Genomic DNA, 21,262 nt, shown 5'->3' with positions numbered 1-21,262 from the left:
CCTAAACTTCTGTTTATCTGGAAATGCCCTAATTTCACCATCATATTTGAGAGACAGTTTTGCTGGATATATAATTCTTGGCTGGCATTTGTTTTCCTTCAAGGCTTTATATATGTCATCCCATTGCCTTCTTGCCTGCATGGTTCCTGCTGTGTAGTCGGAGCTGATTCTAATTGACTCTCCTTTGTAGATGACTTTTCGTTTATCTCTAGCTGCTCTTAAAATCCTCTATTTATCTTTGATTTTGGTAAGATTGATTATAATATGTCTTTGGTGATTTTCTTTTGGGATCTACCTTATGTGGAGTTCGATGAGCATCTTGGGTAGATATCTTCTCATCTTTCATGATATCAGGGAAGTTTTCTGTCAACAAATCTTCAACAATTCTTTCTGTGTTTTCTGTTTTCCCCCTGTTCTGGTACTGCAATCACACATAGGTTATTTCTCTTGATAGAGTCCCACATAACTCTTAGTATTTCTTCCTTCTTTTTAATTCTTTCATCTGATTTTTCCTCAAATAATTTGTTGTCAATTGCTTTATCTTCAGTCTCACTAACTCTGACTTCTACTGCCTCAATTCTGCTCCTATGACTTTCTATTGAGTTGCCTAATTCTGAAATTTTATTGTTAATTTTCTGGATTTCTGATTGCTGTCTCTCTATGGATTCTTGCAGCCTATTAAAATTGTCATTATGCTCTTGAATACTTTTAAGTTCCACTACTGCTTTGTCCGTATGTTCTTTAGCTTTCTTTGCGTTTTACAAATTTCCTTTCTAATTTGTGGAAGAGTTCTGTATATTAATCTTTTGTATTCTGCCTCTGGCAATTCTAAGAAATTATCTTCCTCCAGAAAATTTATTGATTCTTTATTTTGTGAGCTTGCTGAAGCCATCATGGACTGCCTTTTTATGTGATTTGATATTGACTTGTCTCCAAGCCATCAATACATTATTATAATTTTATATTTGTTTAGTGTGCCCTAGCTTTTTGTTTTGTTTTGTTTTGATATGCCCAGATAGGCTGCTCGTGTATGCTATTTTGATTATTGGTGCAGTCAAAGCTCTAACGTCCTGTCACCAGGCAGTTAGGTCTGTAACTAAGTATGTGTACCCAGGAGTCCATTAAATTTTCCTATATGGATTCAGCTCAGGTGTCCAGGCAGTCAGTCACCAAATGTGTGGTGCAGGCTCTCACCTACAGTCTTAGAAAGGAATGGGTGATTGGTGTAGGCACAGGTATCTGGCTGCAGAAGGGGGTCACGTGCTGAGCAAGGCAGGAGCTGACAGGTGACCCTGAGGGTCTGAAAGGAAAGCATGTCCCTGTTCTCTAGAGTGAGTAGGTAGGTGAGTTTTGTAGCCAGACTATGAGTACCCTACTCTGTTGGCTGGGGGTCACCACTTATTCTTGGACCCCTGTAGCAGGTGGCTATGTGGTGTGGGTGGAGCCACCAGTCTTCAAGCCCCTGATGTGGAGAGGTAAGGTGCCTGCTTAAAGGGCAGAGCAGTGTCAAGCATCACAAATCTGCCACTTCATAGCTGAAACAATTGAAGTTAGACTTCAGGTGTTTACCCTGTTGTACTGTGGTAGTGAGGGCTTACACTGTTGAGAGGGGTCCACACAAGTCTATACAGGGGTGGGAGGCACTCAAAGTCTGCGGACCCCTTATGCCTGTGCCTAGGTAAAGGAGCTGTACCAACCCTGAGTTCCTGGCTTAGGGGAGCCGGTAGCTTATTTTTTCCCTGTTTGTTAATTTGTTCCCTCTCCAAGGCCAGGAGAATGGGTCAGGGCGCCTTATGGGATCTACTTCCGGCCCAGGGGACTCACAGATTGCTGAAGTTGGCCTGACCAGGTGCAGAGCAGGGAGGGAAGAGGTAAATGGAGAAAAGTATTTCCCATATGTGTTTGTTTTTTTTTAAATCCCCACAAAAGGTCACACGCACGTACTTGTCTTTAGCCACTTGGGTGCTGCTTTTCACTGGTTTGGAGTGTCTGAGCAGAATCTCTGCTGCCAGATCTCTCTCGATGTGGAAACTGCCTCCCAAGTGAGCGAGTGGAACTGTATGCCCACCTCACTGCACACCCCAAGCTGATCCGGGCTGAAGGGCTGCGGCTACCCCTGGGTCAGGTCAAGCAACTCCTTGCTGCTTCTGAACCGTCTCTCTCTTCCTCTGCCACTCAGTCCAATTCCTCAACTTTGCCTTGTTCAGGGCTACTAGATATTCATATATAATCAAGTCACTTGTTTTTTCAGGTCTTTGTTGTAAGAGGGACATAGGAAGCCATCTGACTTCTCTGCCATCTTGGCCCGCTTCCCGTATTTTCATTCGTGTTGTTGTTAGCTGCTGTGGAATTGGCCCCTGACTTATGGTGACCCCAGGCATAATGGACGAAATGCTGCCTGGTCCTGCATCATCCCCATGATCGGTTGCAGATTAGACCATTGTGATCCATAGGGTTTTCTTTGGCTGATTTTTGGAAATAGATTGCCAAGTCTTTCTTCCTAGGACATGTTAGTCTGGAAGGTCCGCTGAAACCTGTTCAGCATCATAGCAACACACAATCCGCCACTGACAAATGGGTGGTGGCTGTGCATGAGGTGCATTGTCAGGGAATCAAACGTGGGGCTCCTGCATGGAAGGTGAGAATTCCACCACTGAACCACCAATGCCCTCATGTTCCATTCTTAGGTCCTAACAATTCCACCTCATCCCAGATATTGGCACTGGGGAGAAACGTCCTCCAATCTTGGAGTGGTGACATTTTCTATGAAATACAGTGTCTTTTTAGTAACTGAAAGTGCAAATCTGTGTAAGAGTCAAGATTTCTCCCACCATCCCCCTTTTCTGGGCTGCCCCTGAGTGAGGCTGTGAGGACACAAGTCTGTCCTCACAGGCAGTACTTTTGGCTTCCTGGTTCCCAGGAGAAAGAAGACAAAGTTTACTTACCCTAAGGAGCACCTTTTTATTCCTTTTGTGAAGATGGAAGCAATAAAATGAAGCTTTGATCATTTGTGTATCCTGTACAGGTCCATTCATGTCTGTTTCTTCCTGAGTCCTCAAGTATCATTCTCTTTCCTCAAAAAGCACAGCACTATGTGATCTGTCACATGCAATTGATGTTTGTGCTCTTCTGTGAAGGATCCTGTGGAGTTGTCTTAGATTGTTACTTAGTCTATTCTTTTGTTTTCTTTTAACATTCATGTTAACCCTTGTTCACCTAATTAGATGAATAGTTTCTCTTTTGCATAAACTGCGTTTCTCTGCCCTTTGCTGTTTCCACAGGGTCTGGGCAGAGTCCCCAAGTGATGAATTGTTGGCCATTCTCTCAAATGAAAATAATCTCACCACTCTGTTCGCTTCACAGTGTGGTTACAAGAGTTAAAAGAAGTAACAGACACAGAAGTGCTATTAATTTGTTGTTATTACTTTTATATTTGATAAATATTATAGACTTTATTACTCACTACTTTCCTCACAAGAGATTATATAAAATTCCACTTAAAAGTATTAATAAAAGTACCACACAATCTATGTTGAGGAAAGAGTAAAAAGGCTATTAAACAAGCTATAAAATTTTCGGTTCGAGGGTTTAAGAAGTTTCAGAAAGATCTATATTTTGAGTTCCTGAGAGATACAAACGATTAACAAGCTTGGCTGCTAACCCAAAGGTTGGAGGTTTGAGTCCACCCAGAGGCACCTCAGAAGAAAGGCCTGGAGATCTAATTCTGAAAAATCAGCCATTGAAAACTCTATGGTGCACAGTTCTACTCTGACACACATAGAGTCTCCATGAATCAGAATCAACTCAATGGCAACTGGCTACTGGTTGTATTTTGAGATTAGAAAAATAACACTTTCATTTGACTTCAATAGAACTGGTAACATTTTAAAAATAAGATAACTGTCAATATACCTAATAGAAGGGATGTCAGAATTTTTCCCCAGGAGGGCTGGGTGGTAGAAAGGAGGACAGAAAAACTCACTTTGAGGGCATTTTGAGCAGCAAATCTTCATAATCAGAAAGAGAAGCTTACTCTTCACAGTCTGACATCTATGTTTAGAAGTCAGACAGTACCTTATTCTCCAGAGAGCAGCTATAATTTTTTACAGTTCATTTTTATGGAGAAAGTTTTAATCTGTTCATTTAAAGACACATTGTGATCAATAATCAAGCTCAGGTACTTAAAATTAGAAACCATATCTAAAGGAACATTAGTTCCAGAAGATTTAGATTTTTATATGCCACTCAACTTTTGATTCTCAAAGACAAAAGCAAAAAACACCACTTTGGTTCTCTCCATAGTTTAAGTAGACTGTGGCATTTGCCTGCTATAAAGCATATAGAGTGCATTCTCAAAGCCAGACAGACGTCTAAAGGAACACGGAATGTAACAAACATAATTTGCTGTAGTCTCCTCCTTGTCCCACTGAGGGCCAGGGGTTTGGTCAGTCTTGTCTTACTGAGCTGAGGAAAAACTGGACTAAACTTTAGTGTGCTACTCAACCTTAATTTGTGGTTTTGAGGGTTAATTTTCATTGACATGATGAAATAACCCAGTTTGCATAGTTTAATTTCGTCTCCCTGATGATATTGATGGCAGGATTTTAGGAATTAATTTTACTGTGGTTTTATCTGATTCTGTAATTTTCCAAAGACAAAATGAGTAGGGGTAAAAGTAATTTCACTTACACTGGTGTATTAGTTTCCTAGGGCCGCCATGTTTAATTACTACAAACTTGGTGGTTTAAGCAACTCTGGTGGCCAGAAGTCTGAAATCAAGCAGGGCAGCGCTGCCTCAGAGACTCTGGGGGAGAATTCATTCCATGCCTCTCTTTCTAGCTTCTGGCGGCTGCTGGCAATCCTTGGTGTTCCTTGGTTTGTAGCCATGTCCCTTCAATCTCTGCTTCTGTCTTCATATCACTTTGTAGTCTGTGTATGTCTTCTGTGTCGTACCAAAATTCCCTCTACATCTCTCTTATAAGAATACATGTAATTGAATTTAGAGACCCATGGATAATTCAGGAAAGTTCCTCCTCTCAAGATCCTTAACTTAAACATCTTTTGCCACACAAATTAATATTCACTCTTTTGCCATATAAAATAATATTCACAGGTTCTGAAGATTAGACCATGACGTATCTTTTTTTTGTGGCCACCTTTCTGCCTTCTACACCTGATATAGTCTTGTCTGAGGAGATTCCACCCCCTTCCTTATTTATGAAAACATACTGTTTACCCTCTAGGGTAACCTGGGCTACTGTGGATGGACTCCATAACTTCATTTTGGGGAATATACCCTACATACCTAATCTGAGATTTGCACAAGGTTTTGTACAAAGATTATTGGTAACATTATTTACAATAGCAAACAATTGGACGCATTCCAAGTACCCAGCAACAGGGAACTAACCAAAGGCACAACTATTAAATGTAATATTATGTTTGCACTGAACTACTCTTTTACAAATTGAGGAACGATTATAGTGGTAAGTAAAAAAAATTATAAGCAAACTGGGATAAACAGCACAATCTCATAAAAAGTTTAGGAAAAAAGATTGGCAGAAATATAACAAAATATTGACTTTTTTATGACTATGGGGATATTGGCTAATTATTTCATTTTTCCCTACTTTTCATAATTTTTCTTTATCGTGTTTTACTTTTAATGAGGTGGGGACCTTCAAATATACGATATCACTTTGAGCTGTTTTTCCAGCAGTAGAGATATGATAGGTTGACCTTTTGATACTTTCTCAGATTGTTCCTGTTTATCTGGAGGCATTCTTTTTTTTTTAATACAGCTTTAGGTGTATTTAGGTTTGCCTGTGGCTACAGATTTTTGTTTTGTTTTGTTTGCAAAGCCAATTAACCCACAAGAGAATTGATTCTCCCCACCTGGAGCATTTGAACTAGCTTTTATCATCAGGATGGTATTTTGCTCCTGTTTTAACTAAAATTTCTTTTTGACTGAAAACCTAGAAAGAAAAAAAATTATTTTACTTTCAAAAGATTTTCACCGCCCAAGAATTTTCTTGCTGATTCTGACGGCTCTGTTCCAAACAAAAGGACTTATATTTTATTTTCTGCTAAGTTCAATACAGATTTTATTTGTTATTTTGTTAGCAGCTGTCTAGTCGGTCCAGTTGGGCCCCGACTCATGGCAGCCCCATTCATAACTGGAACAAAAGCTGCCAGTCCTGTACCATCCCCATGACTGGCTACAGATCAGTCCGATGTGATCCACAGAGTTTTCATTGGCTGATTTTTGGAAGTAGATAGCCAGGCCTTTCTTCCTAGTCTATCGCAGTGTGGAAGCTCCACTGAAACCTGGTCACCACCATAGCAACGCTCAAACCTCTACTGGCAGATAGGTGGTGGCTGTACTTGAGGTGCTAGGAATCGAATCCAGGTCTCCTGCATGGAAGGGGAGAATTCTACCACTGAACCACCCATTAAAGAGTCCTTTATATTTCAAAACAGTTATTTAATTATCAAGACAGTGTGCATTTACTAAGTACCTAATATGTTCATGCACTCTTTTAACAACTGTGAAAATAGGGAGCACAAATAGTATGATTCCTGGCCTTTGTTGTTGTTGTGTGCTGTCAAGTTGATTTCAACTCATAGAGACCCTATTGGACAGAGGAGAACTGCCCTACAGGGGTTCCAAGGCTGTAATCTTTATGGAAGCAGACTGCCACATCTTTCTACTATGGAGAGACTGGTAGGTTTGAACCATTGACTTTTTCGGTTAGCAGCCGAAAGCTTAACCACTGTTAGTTTATAATCTATTAGGGGACATCAGATGTAAGAAACCATATTTAAAAACAAAATTAAAGAAAAAAAGATTATTATCAGTAAAAATGGTCCTTAGCCTTTTCTTCCACGGGCCAAAGAGTTATCCCTTGTACAAAACCAGGGTGGGTAGTCTCTAGGCTATGCAGAGGAGGCGAGTACCACCCTGTAAACAGGCTAGGGGCTTCCGTGTGTAGCTGAAGTACAGATCTTGGCGCAGGGCTGCAGCCAAGACGATATTTCAAATGGAGCAAAAGAGCTTGGTGATATCTCCAACTTTTTTCTGAATGCTGAGGAAAATTACTTATGGATAAAGGGTAGATGCAAGAATATCCCATTTCCAGCATGTGGGTTGACTCTTTTACTTATGATAGAAATTAATTAATTAAATGATTCCTAGAGAAATATTAGCATCCCTGGGTGACACAAACAGTTAACATGCTCCACTTCTAACTGAAAGGTTGGCAGTTTGAGTCCACCCAGAGGCACTACGGAAGAAAACGTCTGGTGATCTACTCCCAAAAAATCACCCATGGAAAATTCAATGGAGCATAGTTCTACTCTGACATACATGGGGACGCCATGAGTCAGAACTGACTTAATGGTAACTAGTTACTGGTTAGAGAAATGTTAAGGTAATGTGAAAAAAAAAAAAAGTGATCCTCCTCATTAAAAGGACTGATCTTCTTTCCAATAGAGTTCTTATCCTTTGATAAAGAATTGGGACAACCAATAATGAGCTTGATCAGTTAAATCCATCACCATTTTCTCTTAACACTTACTTCTCCTGCAGACTTAACAATGATTACTCTAAGAGTTATAGAGAAAGTCTGAAGTCAAAGCACAAGAGGACTAAGAAAAGCATAATTTGAAATATTACATGATATGTAAGGAAATATGAAGAATTATCCTATTGATGGAGCCCTAGGAAGTTTAATTCACAATGTTTTATGGCTCATTTTAAACCTCTGTAAAAATTTCAGGCTTTCTATAACATATTTTGCTGTAAGCCTATCTTACCACTGACATTGTAAACTGATATCAATTGTTATTCATGGAATTCTGTACTCAGAAGAATGCCTGTTGTGGTTTAATTTATATTGTTACTTAGGTGTTACTGATCTAAAAAGGGGATACCTGCACATTACTTTTGATCAGTAGGTGGGAAATAATATAGCTGTGTTATTTGTTTAGACCTCTTGATGTAACTGCCTCTAGTTCATTTTTCACTGGTATCAAAGGGAATTTACAAAGAGAATGACAAATTTGTCTAGTGGATGCACTTCCCTACCTCAATTAAAGACAGGATTTTATTCATTTTAATATATATAAAAGTTATATGAAATAGGTGATGAAAGAATTCACCTTAACATTTTTGTTTCATGACTGCTCAAACTAAACGGAGGAATTTTACTGATACTGCAATTTCTAAATTACTAGATGTATATGACTATGGGCTCCAAGCAGCATTTGGAACAAGACTCTTATTCCCTTGGGAAAGGAAATCAGATGGTTATAAACATTCCTAAAATTTATGGGCAGTACAAATAACCTCTTAGCCTTGGCAACAGAGAAGGACAGTATTTCGGGGGCTGGCAGAACACATATTTTTCATTTTTCCATGGTTATCTGTATGGGACATGGAAAAGCATCACAGTCCTTTAAATTTTAAGATTTCAGATTATGCTCAATCGGTTGCATCTATTCATATTTTACATAATGGCTGTTCTGACAAAAGAGTAGGTTCATTCATTCATTCAATAAATAAATATTTACTGAATACTGACTGTACATACAACACTTTCACCACATGAAAGGTCTAAAAAAGTATAATACACAATATCTTGATAAGATGTAATGACTTTAAAAGTCAGAAACACCTTCTATTCCGCTTGTATTTTCCCATAGTGACTAGTATATTTTTTCATTACAGGTGCTTAATAAGGCTTATTAACTAATTGATAAGTTGTATTCTTGAAAGCTAGAATAGTCCCCAACAGTGACAAACATTTATGGAGTGATTAGTATATGCCAGTACTGTGCTAGCATTTTCACCTAGTTATAAACTTATTTTCAACCTAACAAACTATTGCAGACATAGCTGGAAGGTATTTTAAAAGCCATCATTGCCTCCTGTTATAGTCTTTTACACATTGCCTCCTGTTATAGTCTTTTACACATTCTTCCATCCACCTAGCCCTCTATCCATCCATTTCTGTCATAAACATTCATTGTGCCTATTATATGTAGGCACTGACTGTACCAAACACTGAATATATAATGTAGAATAAGACATGTTCTCTGACCTCAAGGATCTTATAGCTCAGGGGGAGAGGTAAATTTTAAGTAGGAATGACGTTGGGACTAAGGCTTTATCAGTGAAAACAAAGAGCAGGTGATGGATTTGAGAGATATTAAGAAAGCAGAATCTAGAGAACTTAGTAACGGCAAATGGATGGTAAATGAGAGGGGAAAGTCAACAATGACTTCTAAGCTTCTCATTTGGGCAATTAGGTGAATGGTGTAGCTAGTCACATAATAGGGAATATTAAGAAACAATATATTTTAAAGGAAGAGGGGTGAAGCATGAAGGAGGTAGACTGAAAGAAGAGCCAGGTATGAGGAGCCTGCAGGGAAGTGGTAAAGCATAGACTCAAAGAACACATGGCTGAAATCCTGGTTCACCACCCATGTGACCTTGGACATGCTACTCAATGTCTCTGAGCTCTTTTTTCTAATTTGAAAAGGATGGAAAATAATAGTACCTTTTACGGGGTATCATGAAGGCAAAATGAGATAAAATTTACATAGCATTTGAAATAGTGCCTGCCACATAGTAAGTGCTTAACTAATATTAGCTCTTACTTTTCCTTTCCTCATTTCCTCTCTTAATAGAAGTTTCCAGGAAACGGTTGGATAAAGAAGCCTTGATGTTAGCAGAGAAGACATGTCTGGATCTCTAAATTTGGGAATTATCAACTTAAAAGTGAATTTATGGATTTGGATGAAGTTACTTAACCTTTCTATGACTCAGTTTTCTCACCTGTAAAACATGATGATAATGAACCAGTAATCAGTTGCTGTGGAGTGGATTCTGACTCATGGTGACCTTAGGTATGTCAGAGTAGAACTGTGCTACATAGGGTTTTCAACGGCTGATTTTTCAGAAGTAGATCATCAAGCATTTCTTCCGAGGCACCTGTGAGTGGACATGAATGGCCAACCTTTCCCGATCAGGGAGCATGTCTAATGCAACGGAGGTGCACATTAACCGTTTGCAGTACCCAGGGACTCCATGATGAAAACTGAACCTACCTTATAGGCTTATTACATGATTTAATATTTGCAAATATTAATTTGTAAATTATTATTATTTATTTAACTTGTAGGATCACATGAGTTAATATTTGTAAAGAACTTAGAACAGTGCTTGGCATAAACTAAACACTGTGTGTGTGTTAATAAAACATGCTTACTGGAAAGAGGGTCTAGAGAGGCACTGTCCAGTACGGCAGGCACTAGTCTCACGTGGCTATCAAGCACTTGAAATGTGGCCAGTTCAAACTGAGAGATGTGGTGAGTCTAAATTACACACAGGATTTCGAAGACTTAGTACAAAAAAATAATGTAAAATATCTCATTAATTCTTTAAAATATTGATTACACATTGAAATGGTAAATTTTGGGTATATTGGGTAAAATAAAACATATTATTACAATTAATTTCACCTGTTTCTATTTTACTTTTTAAAATGTGGCAACTGGAAAATGTTAAATTCCATCTGTGGCTCACGTATTCCTACTGGATGGCTCTGGTCCAAGTGAGAAGAGCAGAGGGCTGAGGACATTGATGTTAATAAAAGGAGCAGAGGGAAGGGATCCCATGAAAGAAATGGAGGAAGTGACCAGAGATGTCATAGACACCAACAAAACAGAGAATTTCAGGACGGAGCGCATGGTAATCAGTGGCCAAAACAAAGGACTCAAACATCCTAATGATCATGAAAATGGTGCAGAACCGGGCAACATTTGGTTCTGTTATACATAAGGTCGACATGAGTAAGAACCGACTTGCTGGCAACTAACAACAGCAGCAAGGATAATGTTAGAAAAGAGGCTACAATTTAATGTTGATCTCAGTGAGAGACATTTCAGTGGAGTGGTGAAAACTGAAGTCACATGATTTATGAAGTGGTTGGGAGGTGAGTGTAGACAACTCTTTCAGAAATCTTGGTTAGAAAGGAGGGATATAATTGCAGTTAAACGAAGATGCTGGGCTTAGAATTTATGTTTTAAAATGAGAAAGATGAGCTGACAAGATGAGGACAAAGAGCCAGCTGCAGGGTAGAGGTTGAAATTTTAGGAACAAAGAGACACGTGCTGGAGACAGGTCCCTAGGAAGGTGGGAGGGGATTGGCGAGGTTAGAGCACTGCGGATAGGAGGGAGCGAGGGAGAAAAAAGCAGCATATATAGGTATCCTTGTGAATGTCAGGGAGAAGTCAAGGAAAATTTTGATTAATGGCTCTGATTTTTTCATAGAGGTAGGGGCCTGGGCAATTTACTGAGACTAATAGGGGGAGCTGTAGGGTGGTAGTATCTTCTGGGATACTATATATAAGAAAATCTGTTTTCTCAAGTCTGAAGATGTAAGGATGCACTGGAAGTGAGTCCTACCTGGAACTCCCTTCCTCACCATCTCCCCTCCACCGCTTTCATTTGCCCTGATACTAATATGTGTGGGTTGCAAATAACCATTAGCTCTTAATTCATCTGTTTCCATTACTACCCGAATAAAGATAATAGAATACATAAACAGCCTCAAATATTTTATTTCTAGACTATGTGTACATTTGTTTAAGGTCTCTCATGATACTTAACTTCAGTGGTACGCTGATAATGATCAAAACTCAAAAAGAAAAAAAAAAAAGATTTGTAGCTTTTGCCAATTTCCATGATGTAAATATCATCACTGGGGCCATATTCAAGCTACCAACATGAAGTCATTGAACACAGAGTTGGAAAGGATGCACAGTGGCACATCATTTTAAAGTATTTCCACCATACAGACGCAAGAGGTATAAATAACTTCGAGAGCATAAATAATACTAAAAGGCAGTAAAATAATTACGATGTGGTGAGTTTTGACTATTGAATGCCTTTATTTTTAATATAATTTATTTAAGTGAAAGTTTATATAATTTTTTTAAAAAATGTAATGATTTTTAATACATTTAAAAGCCTGCTAAACAAAAGGTTGGCAGTTCAAACCTACCCAGCAGTACCACAGAAGACAGACCTGGATATCTGCTTCCATTAAGATTACAGCCAAGAAAACCCTATGGAACAGTTCTACTCTGTAACACACGGGGGTGCCATGAGTTGGAATCAACTTCACGACAACCAACAAACAATGTTTAACAATTGGCTTGCAAAATTCTGTGAAGATTTACTAATCAGCTCTTACAGGTTCAAGTTGTCTCCAGCATGCTGTTGTACTGGGTATCATGTATTACAGTTTTCTATAGTGAGGGCTGTTCTTCTACTGTTTTATAAGCTCCTTACAGGGAAAGACTGTGATTTCCACATCTTTGTATCCTCACATCCCCATGCTCTACACAGAGCCTTGAATGTCATGGTTATTTAATTCATTGAGTTAGAATGTTTTATCTGCATTTGTGTACAAAGGGCCCTTTATTTGAACATTATTCAAGCCCTAGGTTTAATTTTTGTTTTTGTAAAGGATAGAAAACAGATGAACATACATATTGTCAGATGGTCTCCTAGTGAAGCCTTTGCACAAATAATGCTTGATACGGATGCTTATGGTGTTGAATGATTAGCATAACAATGGTTCAGCTAAAAAATGGCAAATGTGGTCCCGTTACTAAAGAGCCCACACTTATGCTTTAACATCCTTATCTTACGTTCAGTGTTCTGATTACTGGGGGATGCTCAAGTACTTCCATGCCTAAGGATGTGGTATGATGCCAGTTGCTTTTGCCTGATCCAGACAGGACTGCTTCAGAGATGTGGCTTTCTTTCTATCATCACCCTCATCATCCTTGCCCTCTCCTCATCATCATTATCAACAAGTATTATTTACCAAAGGCTGTCATGTGCAACTCACTGTGACAGACATCATGCAAATCAAGTGACAAGTAATCCCCTGAAGGTCACATCTTAGATGCAGAAGCAAACAGTATTAGGACAAAATGAATTTCCATAATTTCAGTACAGGGAAGGAGGTGGGGTGCATGGTGGAACTGAGGATGATGATGCTTACAGCCAGTGAGGCAAAGGGTGGTTCAGTGGTCGGCATGCAGGGGAAAAGCCGTTAGTAATGAATGGGCTAGCCAGTTTAGGAAGTATGAGGGGAGTCGGAGATGAGATGAGCATGGTGAGAGAGAGAGGGAGGGATACAGGGAGAGTCTTAAAAATCCCCATTGGGAAAGGAGAAATTGAAGAATAATTTATGGTATGTTTAAGGAGCAAACATTACTAACTTAATAAGGAAATTAAGATGCTTGAGAGATAAAAGAGAGAAACAAGGACAGAGAGAGAGAGAAAAAGGAAGAAGAGCAAGAGAGCAGAGAAACCAAACGAAGAATGAACAGGAAGGGGAAGGCAGTCGGCTTTAAAGCGAGATTAAATGAGTTGATAGGAGGAAAGGGAACAACCTCAAGCCGGGCCTGTAGGCCGGCCCTTTCTCAGTACACCTGACACCTGCACTCCCCACTGTGCATCTTCCCTGTTATGGATTGAATTGTGTCTCTCAAAGAGATATGTGGAAGTCCTTACCCCTGTACCTATAAATGGGACCTGTTTGAAATAGGGTCTTTGAAGATGTTACCAGGTTAACATGAGGCCATACTGGAGTAGGGTGGTACTAATCCTATATGACTAGAGTCCTTATAAAAGAAAAGAAGAGACACAGAGGCAGGGGGACAGAGGAAGGATGCCATGTGACACTACAGCTGCAAGCTGGGACCTACCAGAAGCTAGGAGAGAGGCATGGAACAGGTTACCCCTTAGAGCCTTCAGAGGGAGTCAACATGGTCGACACCCTGATTTGGACTCCTAGCCTCCATAACTGTGAGACAATACATTTCTGTTCTTATTAAGCCACCCAGTTTGTGGGATTCTGTGTAACAGCCCTAGTAGACCAAGGCCTCCTGCCACCACTCACCAGGGCCACCAGATTTGGGGACTAAGAACTAAGTAAATGGGAACGAGACTAAGTAATTATTGAATTCTAATCTACCTAGGCACTTGGAGGATTAATTCCTGGATAAATTCAGGGAGAGAGCTGTCACTTCAACCCATCTAGAGCCATGGGCATTATGATTTTCCTAAACTTTTACTCTCCTTTTGAAAAGTGATCTAGGATCTTTCTTTCTCGTTCCAGGAAACTTTTTGACAATTCCTGGAGATGGAATGCAATATGGACCTTTACTTTTCAAGTAGATTTTATTAAAAAGAGAAACCATCTGACTTTTGAGCAGTTACATTACCATCGACAGACCTGTCAGCAACAAATACAAAGCAGGTTTTGTAGCTGTGCTTAATTTACTGTTGATGTTAAGTTCCCAGCGACAACACAATTTCAGTTCTGCAGTGCTAATTCACTTCATTTTTTATGGAGTCAAAGAGTTAATTCAGAAACCCATTGCTATCTCAGAGCACCAGGAGAATTCCAGCTGAAGTGAGAACTGTTGCTTTTCTTCACTTCATGAATAGATGAAAATATTACAAAGGAGGAACACATCTTCTGTAGAGACAAGCTGTTTGACGACTCTGGGTTCTCCTCTTTGATACAGAATCGGGGCTTTGCTTCATTGTCATCAGGCTGTCTCATGGCTGCCGCTGAGCTGCGATCATCAAACTCAGGGAATAAATGGCACTATTTTTCTTGTAGCCATTTATACCTTCCCATGAGAATTTGGAATCGCTGCTCTCAGGGGCTGGTGTTTTATCTGCCCTATAGCCCTAGAAATCTCACAGAGGCACAAAGCCGTATTTTGCAGCTGATTTCTTAGAGCAGAAGTAGAAAGCAGGAAAGACTGAAGCCGCACAGCGGTCTGCAGAGCACCTGCAGCAAGCTAGGGAGGCTCTGCTGTCCTCTTCCCTGCTGGAATCTACGATGCCCAGGCTCCCATAGTGTTGGTGCTGCCCTCGGCTCCTCTGGGCTCACCTTGCTTGTCTAACTGAGGCCTGCCTTCCCTTTGCCCTGCACTTCTCTGATTATCGCCTCACCCCCTCTGTACTTCAAGCAGAACTTACTTCCTCCTCATGCCCTGCAGGCTTTGCTCCCTGCTTTCCAGAGTGAAAGGCAGCCAATCGATGAGTAATTTGAGTTATCATAGGTGAGCACCATCCAGCCAGTCAAATGTTTTTTTAGTACCTATTATGTGCCAAGGAGTCCTGGTGGTGCAGTGGTTAAACGCTTGGCTGCTAACCAAAAGGTCGGTGGTTTGAACCCACCAGCTGCTCCTTAGGAGAAAGATGTGGCAGTCTGCTTCCGTAAAGATCTACAACCTTGGAAACCCTATAGGGCAGTTCTACTCTGTCATACAGGGTTACTATGAGTCAGAATTGACTTGATGGCGATAGGTTTGGTTTGATTTTGGTATTATGTGCCAAGAAGGCATTGGTGGTTCAGTGGTAGAATTCTCACCTTCCACGAGGGAGACCTGGGTTTGATTTGCAGCCAATGCACCTCATGCACAGCCACCACCTGTCCGTCAGTGGAGGCTTGCATGTAGCTATAATGCTTGTCTTAGGCATCTAGTGCTGCTCAAACGGAAATACCACAAGTGGATGGCTTTAACAAAGAAAAGTTTATTCCGGCTCTGGAGGAAGGTCCTCGTCATCATCAGTCTTCCCCCAGACCAGGAGCATCTCTGCGCAGGAACCTTGGGTCCAAAGGATGCGCTCTGTTCCCGGTGCTTCTTTCTTGGTCTATGAGGTCCCCAATTCTCTGCTTGCTTCCCTTTCCTTTTATCTCTTGTAAGGTAAAAGGTGGTGCAGGCCACACCCTAGGGAAACTCCCTTTACACTGGATCAGGGATGTGAGCTGGGTAAGGGTGGTGTTACAATCCCATCCCAATCCTCTTTAACATAAAATTACAATCACAGAATGGAGGCCAACCACACAATTCTGGGAATCATGGCCCAGCCAAACTGATACACACATTTTTTGGGGGACATAATTCAAACCATGACAATGCTGAACAGATTTTAGCAGAGTTTCCAGACTAAGATGGACTAGGAAGAAAGGCCTGGTGATCTACTTCCAAAAATCAGCCAATGCAAATTCTATAGATCACAATGGTCTGATCCACAACTGATCATGGGGATGGCACAGCAGTGGGCCACATTTCATTCTGTTGTACATGAGGTCGCCACGAGTTGGGGCTGACTTGACAGTAGCTAACAATAACAACATTCTGTGCCCAGCACTGTGTTAGGAATTGGGAATAAAGGGATAAACAAGGCAGGCACAGTCTCTACCTCATGGAGTTTCAATCTTTTAGGGGAAACCACACAAGGGGCATTTGCATTTCAGCTAGGGGTAGTGGGAGACAAGTTCACCCGCCCCCGCCATCTGCTCACTAAGGCATTTTGTTGATTGTGGGCATGTTAGGCACTTTGTTGGTGCAAGATAATTATTGCCATAGCATGTAACTCTGAGTTGCCTTAGATTACTAACTCTGGTTTTCCTAGGGTCTTTCAGCTTCTCTTTCTCTCCTCTCTCAACCTGTCTCTCTATTCCTTCATGTCCTTGTGAGACCAGTCTTCTCATCTCCTGATTAGTTTCAACTCCAAAAATGTCCATAGACAGAATCTTCGCGGTAGCAATCTGGCTAGAAGTTGGGGAGGTAGGAACTTCTCTGGAAACCACATTTTCATGGCAGTACAACAGTTTTACTTAATTAATATATTACAGACTAATGCATTTATCAAAGTTTCTAAAAGATGCTTTTATTCACTCGTAACAGGCTTTCTATCACCACTTTGTTATTATTAATATCAGGGATGGCTCTGGAGGGAGTTTAGGCTCTTTCCCACCACCATCTGTCAGTTTGTTGTACTGTGGTGGCTTGCATGGTACCGTAATGCTGGAAGCTATGTCACCACTATTTCTAATATCACGAGGGTCACTCATTGTGGACAGGTTTCAGTGGAGCTTTCAGACTAAGACAGACTAGGAAGAAAGGCCTGGTGATCTACTTCTGAAAATTAGCCAATAAAAACCTTATGGGTCACAACAGAATAGTGTCCTACATAGTGCCGGAAGATGAGTCCCTCAGATTGGAAGGCATTACATAATAGCGGAAACAATGGGCTCGCTTATACCAATGATCAAAAAGATGGTGTAGGACTGGGTAACGTTTCATTGTGTTATACAACAGCAACTGACAACAGCAACATGGCTCTCTCAAGGAGTGCCAGAGTCTCCCCAAGCCAAGTCGCTCTGCTGCTGCTGCTTGTCCTCACCACCAAAGCATGCACTGCGGAAGTTTTTCAAACCCAAGTTACAGAAATGTTTCCTCCATGGACATGGCACATCTTGGAGCATCAACACTGAGGCCTAGGGGAGCAGGTTAGCAATCACACTCTTGTTATTTATTGTGAGCAGAATGGAGCTGCTAACTGCCTCTCATGTGATCTGTGAGGGATACTGAAATATTCCTTTCTGCAGACTCCTCTTCCTCCTGCTTGCCATGTTTCTGAGACTCTCACTGTTGGAGAATCTTTGTATGGAGGCTCTTGTAACCTCCTAAAACAAAAATATTCTATCGAATGATGGGAGAGAGAAGTTCTACCTTTTTGTCATCAAAGATTGACATCTTTCCTTGACCTAGATGATCAGATTTTAGCACAGAACAGGAGGCCTGAGAAGGGCACACAAATCCCTCACATTTTGACGGTGAGAAGAACCATGAAGGATAGGATGTCAGGGGAAGTGCTGCTGCCTGGTGTCTGCGAGGCTGGGCTGGCAGGGTTTGGAAATCATGAGGCATTGGGGCCTCTCGGCCAGCAGCATAGAGGGCGCACAAAACTTTTTAGGGGGACAGGGTGACTTATGAGATGATGCTGAAGATAACTGAGCTGAAGAAAGGTGTTTCTCAAATCATTTGGGGGAGAACGAGGTGCAGCACCAATGGTCAGATCATTCAGGGAATGACAGGTCAAACCAGTGTCTTTATGTGGTGGTTTGCAGTGGCAACTGGAGATTGTTAGGTATTTGGTCTTTAAAGACACTTTGCCTCAAACAGTCTCTGGGTGACGCAAATGGTTAAGCTCTCGGCTACTAACCAATAGGCTGGCGGTTCGAGTCTACCCAGAAGCTTCTCGAAAGAAAGTCCTGGTGATCTTCTTCTGAAAAATCTGCCACTGAAAATTCTCTGGAGTAGAGTTCTACTCTGACAAGTCAATTAGCCATGAGTTGGAATTGACAGCAACTGGTTTGGTTTTCGTTTGTGTCAAATATATGTATTAAAATGTAAAAATACTTGTTCAAGAGAAGAGCTGTCAGTTAGTCAAGTGAGGCTGCTATCTACCATTTCCTTGACAACATATACTGTATTTACCTGGTATGAATCAGGACTAGGACTTACATTGCTCAGTAGCCTGTGGTTTTGCTCGTTGTCTTTTCTGACCCAGAACCACATCCCATCTGCGCAACAGACATAGCTGACTTTTTTAAGAGGAAATCAAACCGGGCTATTACCTGGCGATCTTGTCTGTGCAAGACATCGTGACCAGCTGTTCCCCTAGCAGGACGCCATCCCATGTTTGAACTGCATTGTGGCATCGCACAGGGATTGTCCCTTCCCCAGATTCAATCTTCGTCCGCAGGTGTCCTCGGAACTTCCTGACTATGTGTTTGCTGCTGTTCACTAGAAGATAAAAGGCAGCAGGTGAGAGATGGCAGGGGTGCTTGATTGTCCAAAGAGACCTTCTGGATTCTGCAACTTTGTGTGGTGGGAGAGGATGGGGGAAGTGTAACCAGAAAGCACGTCAAAGGATCTCAGTGCCATTCCGTTTGGCGAGGCGTGAGGAGACAGGTTTAGGGCAGGGGAGGGATTTCTTCACAGTGTACATAATTAAGCCTGGGCTCTAGGACAAGACTGGCTACAGCAGGGGTCAGTCAACTTTTTCTGTAAAGGCCAGATAGTATTTTGTAGGCCATATCATCTCTGTCACAACCACTCAACTCTGCAATTGTAGTGTGTAAGCAGATATAACCAGTACGCAAATGAATGAGCATGGCTGTGTGCCAATAACATTTTATTTATGGATGCTGACATTTGAATTTCATATAATTTTTATGTGTCATGAAAGAGTTTTCATTTTTTTCCCCAGCCATTTGAAAATGTAACAAAGCATTATTAGTTCACAGGCCATACAAAACAGGTGGTGGGACAGATTTGGCCTAAGGGGTGGAGTTTGCCAACCCCTGATCTAGATTTTAATTCTGCTATACTACTTCCTGGAGCCCTGGTGGTGCAGTGGTCAAGCGTTAGGCTGCTAACCAAAAGGTTGGCAGTTAAAATCCACCATCTGCTCCTTGGAAACCCTATGGGGCAGTTCTACTGTGTCCTATGTAGTTGCTATGAGTTGGAATCGATTCAACAGCAAAAGGTTTGGTTTTGGTTTGTACCACTTCCTGGAGCCCTGGTGGAACAGTGGTCAAGCCTTAGGCAGCTAACCAAAAGCTCGGCAGTTCGAATCCACCAGCCACTCCTTGGTAACTCTATGGGGCAGTTCTGCTCTGTCTTATCGGGTCACTATGAGTTGGAATTGACTTGATGGCAACAGATTTTGGTTATTGTGTTAACTGGAGCCCTGGTGGAGCAATGGTTAAGAAAATGGTTGCTAACCAAAAGGTCAGCAGTTCGAATCCACCAGCCACTCCTTGGAAACCCTATGGGGCAGTTCTACTCTGTCCTATAGGGTCGCTATGAGTCAGAATCAACCCAACAGCAATGGGTTTATACCACTTCCTAGCTGTGCAGGTTTGGAAAAGCTGCTTAATATCTCTGATGGCGTTAATTCATCTTAAAATAGGAATAATAATAGTGTTTACCTTCTAGGTTGTGAGGATTAAATAAGAGTATATGTAAAAGTGCTAGCACAGGGTCTAAAGACTGTATTTTGGGAAGAAAGATTGCTTTACTTCCTGGAGAAAGTAAATTTTTAAGAGATTTGAGGTTGCCTCTCGACCCTGCCACCAATCAGATACCAAGTTTGGGCTGGTTTGAGAGTCACCTAGGGAAGGAAGAACCATAGTGGGAGACAGCCTCGCTGGTCACTGTAAATAAATGTTAAGTCCTCCCCTAGTCAGAGAGTGAATTTCTTCTTTTCTGTTTTAAATGTTGCTGGGTATCAGGTGATGATGTCGATAATAACAATGATGAAGATGACAATAGTAATAATATATTGAGCATAGACTAGTTTATGACACAAAAAACACTTGAGCAAACATTTATTTTAACATGACTTTTCACACTGTTAAGATGAGACTTTTACCAGGAACAATTTTCTTTGGCCAGCCAGCACTTGGAGAGTGAAGGAGCTAATATACCCAATAGGGCTATTACCAGTTGCCATCAAGCCGACTCAGACGTGCTATGAGGTGACCCTATGTGTGTCAGAGAAGAACTGTGCTCCACAGAGTTTTCAATGGCTGATTTTTTTGAAGTAGATCACCAGTTCTTTCTTCTGAAGTGCCTCTGGGTGGACTTGAACCTTCAACCTCTCATTTAGACTTTACTCTTCCATTTGGGGGATATTTTATCAGGGACTTGCTGTCCCTCTCTTTCCTGTAATTATAGTATTCTTATCATTCTCCTAATGCCTCAACTATTGTGTCATTATCCAAAAAACCACTGCCATCGAGTTGATTCCAACTCATAGCAACCCTATAGGACAGAGTAGAACTGTTCCATAGGGTTTTCAAGGCTGTAAACCTTTATGGAAGCAGACTGCCACATCTTTCTCCCATGGAATGGCTGGTGGGTTTGAACCTTTGACCTTTCAGTTAGCAGCCAAGTGCTTAACCACCTCAAAAATTGCCTATTATATTGAAAAGTTATTCTGAATTCTTATCCATTGTGCCTGCAAAAATAATTTTCCGTAAAGTAGATTTCAGAGTCTGTGAAACGCATGAAAACACAAAGACATGATTTGAATTAACAACTGGTTTCTAGGTGTTAACCCAAAGTTTTCTAGCTAGATTGATTTTGCCTGAAGAGCCAGGTGCAGGAGATGTTTCCATGAAGTGTTTATTTTTGGCCTCGTTAAACCCCAGGCTGTCTTCTCTAGCACGCTCCCTGATCAGCTTGATCAGTACCAGTGTGGACCCGAGTGTCTGTAATCTTGTAGCGCCTGTTTCCTCTGGCTCTTTCTGGGCTAATTGCAAGAGGCAGGAGGAAGTTGAAGATGCCACTTCATGCCGAA

The 21,262-nt window shown here is 41.1% G+C and overlaps 1 protein-coding gene across 1 annotated transcript in view; it reads right to left on the bottom strand.

Annotated features, from left to right (window-relative positions):
* Nucleotides 1-21,262, bottom strand: part of ADARB2 (adenosine deaminase RNA specific B2 (inactive)) — a 296,491-nt gene that overhangs the window by 43,332 nt on the left and 231,897 nt on the right. The window contains exon 7 of the mRNA XM_004385891.1: nt 18,531-18,699. Within this exon, the coding sequence (XP_004385948.1) occupies nt 18,531-18,699 (169 nt within the window). The remainder of the gene's footprint in view (nt 1-18,530; nt 18,700-21,262) is intronic.

This window comes from Trichechus manatus, unplaced genomic scaffold, assembly GCF_000243295.1.
Source record: "Trichechus manatus latirostris isolate Lorelei unplaced genomic scaffold, TriManLat1.0 scaffold00149, whole genome shotgun sequence".
Taxonomy (NCBI): Eukaryota; Metazoa; Chordata; class Mammalia; order Sirenia; family Trichechidae; genus Trichechus; species Trichechus manatus.
The sequence above is the reverse complement of the archived record's forward strand: the minus strand, read 5'-3'. Positions and strand labels throughout refer to the sequence as shown.